We start from the raw sequence: 5231 nt of genomic DNA, 5'->3' as shown, positions 1-5231 counted from the left end.
ATTTATGCATAATATTTATACGCTTGATAATCATCATCACAACAATTTTGATTCAATGTTGCCCCATATAAAATACGTGTAATGAAAATTTGTCGTTACACTGAACAAATTTTAAATGAAAGAACCCAATTTATTTTTAGTACTGAATAAATTTTGTTTTAACTTCAGCAAGTTCAACATTTTCAAAATGTTTGATCATGTACTCGACGTTAAGTGTATATAAGTAAATTAAGTGGTAGTCTTCGGAAATGTATTCTACTAGATACAAATTTCAATTTAAATAAGGAGCAAATTATTTATTGTTTTAACTGTATCAAAACACATTTTTATACTTTCATTTATTTTTCTTGTATAGAAACAAAAAATTTAATCACTGATAATTTATTTGTTTTGATAAATTATAAGAATTTTAAATTTATTTTAGCTAGCTTGATTTTTCAAGTAGGATTGGTTGTAGATTTATTTCTGATTGTAGAGACGATCAGATTTGTTAATATACAGATTTGTAACAATTAAATGTTTATACACATTGGCCCAATGTTGGTCCAATATATCGGGCTAACATTGGGCAAATGAGAAAAATGACACTGGGCTAACGTCATCTGCCAACATCGGCCCAAATGTTCTTGTTGACGTTTTGCCAACAATGTCACATTCATTGGGCCAATGTTGGCGCAACGTTGGGCCAATATCTGTAGAAATAACACTCTATATTGGGCCAACATTGGGCCGATGAGCAAACTTAAATTGGGTCAATGCTATTTGCCAACATTGGCCCGATGTAACCGATTACATTGGCCCAACGTTGGCCCAATGTTAGCATGCTATCTGTACAGTGTTGACCCAACAGCACCTGGCCTCTACACTTCCCCGTGTCTGATTTACACAGATTTGTACATGAAATCGATTAAAAACTAAACGTTAATTCAGCTGTGCCGAGGCAAACATATTATTAATACTTACAAAGTGGATGCAGATATGCAAGGTATCAGTCTCATTACGCTCGTGTCAGATTAAAAATGGCGCGGGTATTACAAGTAGCCCGGTTGTTGTCTACCCATGATGCTCAGTCAGATTCATGGTATATTGGGCCAACGTAGGGCCGATGCCAATCCCCAAACAAATATTTTCTCTCATGATAATAGTTTTATGATATGATGCCAACAGTTAGCCCAACATTAGCGAACTTTTATTCATAACCAGCTATCAATATTCCATGTTGGGCCATTGTTGGCCCAGTCAAGGTAACCCAACATAGATAATAGAACCATAATGTAAGATTGGGCCAACGGTGTTCTGCTATCTGGGTTATTACAAATAAATAAGCATGTACACAATTCAAAAACTAGAATAAAACACTCTTTGGAGCTTGATAACTTAAGTGCAAAGTTAAAATGATGAAAATATCATATCTAAACAAAAGCAGTCATCCAATGATAAGCATGGACATAGAAAGTCCTCTTAATTATTTCAGAATGTGCCAACGTTGTCCCAACGTAAAGCTCAGCAGCTAATTATAAAATTGACACCATCAATTAGTTGGCAGTAAAATAATTGGGCCAACGTTGACCCAATATAAATAACCCATCTTTGAAAGACCTAAACAAAATTACACTTGTGTGTATTACAATTTACAAACATTGTGCCAACGTTGGGCCAACATACTACTACCAACTTGATAGGACACGCACTTTAAGGGTGTATTACAAACAATGGGCCAACGTTGGGCCAACATAATACTACCAACTTGATAAGGCACTTTCTTTTAGGGTGCATTACAAACAATGGGCCAACGTTGGGCAAACATACTACTACCGACTTGATAGGACACGTTCTTTAAGGGTGTATTACAAACTATGGGCCAACGTTGGGCCAACATACTACTACCAACTTGATAGGACACGCACTTTAAGGGTGTATTACAAACAATGGGCCAACGTTGGGCCAACATAATACTACCAACTTGATAAGGCACTTTCTATAAGGATGTTTTACAAACATTGTGCCAACGTTGGGCCAACATACTACTACAAACTTGATAAGGCACTTTCTTTAAGGGTGTATTACAAACAATGGGCCAAAGTTGGGACAACATATTACTACCAACTTGTAAATACACTTTCTTTAAGGGTGTATTATAAACATTGGTCCAACGTTGGGTCAACGCCACGACCCTTCCTTCTTTGGAAACTAAAGTGAATGGAAGTTGCTTACGTTGGACCAACGTTGAGCCAACATAGGAATTCCGTCATGGTCGAGAAGGTAACATTGGTCCAACGTTGGCCCAACGTTGTTCCCCCAACGCCAACCATACAACCTTTAACAAATGTTGGCCCAACATAGTCATGCTATCTGGGAAGAACGTGGATGTTTCTACTCTCTGTACCAGCAACAAAAATGTTTTCAGCACTATCCCTTTCAAGTCCATATGGTTCCTTTAAGTTTGATGACTTGTATTCCCAAAGATTATTGCCATTATCATTCATTGCAATTACTGTATTTTTCTCCTTGTTACTGTAAACAAGATCCACACTGTTCAATGCAAGGAGATGAACAAAACGTAAACCCGTTTTGTACTCATTTAGTATGTTTCCATTTTTATTAATCTTTATAATTTTGTCTCCACATGCCACAAAAAAGGCATCATTTTTATGTGTTATTCCGTAAACGTATATATCTAGGTCAATATTTCGTGTTTCCATGAAGTCAGAAGATGAGAAAACCTTGATAGATCGTGTGTCACAGCAAGTAACGAACAAGTCATCCCCATATTCCACAACTGCAAAAGGCTGTCTCAACCCATCGATTATTTTAATGCAAGTAAAATCTTCATCATAAATATTACAATGACCTTCAAGCTTATGATTTGCAACAATAAATCTGCTATTTGAAAGAAAAGTTCCACTGCGAATATTGGCATTAGAAGGACTAAATTCCTGTTTAAAAGACAGTTCTTTTTCACACAAACGAAAAACGTCTTTTTCTATATCAAAAGCCTCTATCTGTGACAGAGTTTTAATGTCTTTCATTTTTTGTAACATTTCAGATTTTTTTTTCTGATATCCTTATATATTTCTCTGTGAACTTAATAGATTTTAATTGCACTTGAGTGGCTCTTGCTGAGTAATATTCCAATAACAATTCAACATCACTACCCTTTTCCATGGATTTTTTAACTTTATCAGCACAAGACTTTGCGCAAGATATCCCGTCGGTGACAATCTCCAAATTTTTCCACAGTTTTTCTTTACTAGTTTTAACTGCCTCAGATATTTCTTGTTCGAGATTATTCCTAAGCTTTTCTAAATGGTCCATTATACATTTGATTTCCTTTTCAGCATTTTCGGTCATGTTATTCACACAATCTTCTATTTCAGTAATGTTTTTTTCTTGCCTTGCCTTTGAACCTGTCAGCCTCTTTTCTAGGTTCAGTACGTCAGTTAACAGACAGCTTAGTTTATCACTTTCTCTTAAAGATTGTGCAGCTATTTCAACAGTATCAACGCTGTCACATTTTCTGTGTTCTGTGCTTACACACATTGTACAACACAATGCTTCATGGTCGTTGCAAAATAATTCTATCTCTCTGTTTTTATGTTTTACGCAGGTTAAGTTTGAAACTGAATCGGGTACAATGCTTGTTGATTTAATTTCACTGAGAGGATACAGTCTATGGCTCTTTGTGGTCAAGCCTTTCTTATGACATTTTGTACAAACTTGACATAAATTCTCCATACACGTGGCACAATAGGTAGTCGCTTTTTCTTCTTCATTGTCTCTTAGGCAAGGCTCACAATTCAACTGATCACCTTTCTCAAGAATCTTTTCTAGAAGGTGATTTTCAGGAATGCATTATAATATCTATGGCTTTTCAACTGTGTCTTTACAATGAATGTATTCACGGCATAAAGGGCAGTGAAAACCCAAACGGGGTTCCGTAGACGTACAAACGCTGACAATGTAGGAAGATAAACAGCTATGACAAAACGAGTGAGAACAAGGGAGATACCTCGGTTTTTTAAATTTCTCAAAGCATATTGAACACAACGTTACATCTTCCCCAACGTGAATATCTTTTAGCGAGGTTGCCATAGTCTTTTTAGATTGTTGAGATCTTCTTTTCTACTTTCGCTCTCGTGTCACCCGACGAGATACACGTACATTGTAGTATGGAAACACAAGTAGCGATAATTTGATACGATCACGACAAACATTGATCCAAAAGATAATGAGGCACGTTATACAATGTAGATTGACACTGCATTCAAAAAAAAATTGTTTTGTGTAGCGTTTTTTGTATTTCAAAGTCAAACCCTTTCCTCGTTTGAGGACCCCTACCCTTGAGCTCTTCGCTTTTCCAACAATGAAGGTTACGCAGCACAGTTAATGTTACAGCAAGGAGGCGGGACCTAATTTGTACGGGAAATGTTTACTATGACGTCACACATAATATAAGGTCTTCAAAATACCACAAAATGATATTATTTGCTATTTCAAACATCTGGATAGCTGTATACTACATACAAACTTACTATTACGTGCAGTTTTGTTGTTTGTTAAATCCCACACATCAGTATATAAACGATGCATCGCTGATCAAGTCACATTTTGTACAATGAAAAATGTCTTTTGTTCTCAAATAAAATATTATTTGCAGTGAAATAAAAGGCCGTTAAATTGGATGCGATATCTATTTTAGTATTTTATTTAAAAACTGTCCGTGCATTCTCTAGACAAGTGATACTGTCGTGTGTTTGTATGCAGGTTCATTGAAAAGGTAATGGAAGGGCCCTAATAAATCGATTTATTGCAAGGGCATACCCTCAATGTATCTTGTCAAGTTTTTACACATAAACTCAAGAAGCATTAAGATATTTGAAAAGTGCTGTGAACCTCATGAAATCTTTCAAATAAATTGATAATAGCTATATTTAATGTGATTGACCAGCAAAATATTCAACCTGCCGTCCAACAAATTAAATTTTAGCAATTAAAAAAAGGGAATCTATATTGGTTCGCAGCACTTTTCAAAAACTACATACAGTGCTGAAAAGGATTATAAATTGAACTAAGATTTTTAACTTGGTTATGCCCTTGCAATATTGGAATTCATAAATGACCTCTAAACTGCAAGTAAAATTGCTAAAATCTTGTGACGTCGACATCACATGAAAAATCTAAATAAAAAATTTAAATGTCCCCAACATGTAGATTTAACCCACATTACATTT

At 35.5% G+C, this 5231-nt stretch overlaps 1 protein-coding gene across 1 annotated transcript; it reads right to left on the bottom strand.

Annotated features, from left to right (window-relative positions):
* Positions 1 to 2348: 2348 nt before the first annotated feature.
* Positions 2349 to 3540, bottom strand: LOC134281373 (uncharacterized). The gene is made up of 2 exons (XM_062763849.1): positions 3106 to 3540; positions 2349 to 3002 (listed from the first exon to the last, which is right to left on the bottom strand). Exons 1-2 carry the CDS (start codon positions 3538 to 3540, stop codon positions 2349 to 2351), a joined length of 1089 nt encoding a protein of 362 aa, XP_062619833.1.
* Positions 3541 to 5231: the final 1691 nt, after the last annotated feature.

The sequence above is a fragment of the Saccostrea cucullata genome, unplaced genomic scaffold (assembly GCF_032062105.1).
Source record: "Saccostrea cucullata isolate Sc308-1 unplaced genomic scaffold, CSIRO_AGI_Scuc_v1 ctg11478, whole genome shotgun sequence".
Lineage (NCBI taxonomy): Eukaryota > Metazoa > Mollusca > Bivalvia > Ostreida > Ostreidae > Saccostrea > Saccostrea cuccullata.
This window is presented reverse-complemented; position numbering and strand designations above follow the sequence as displayed.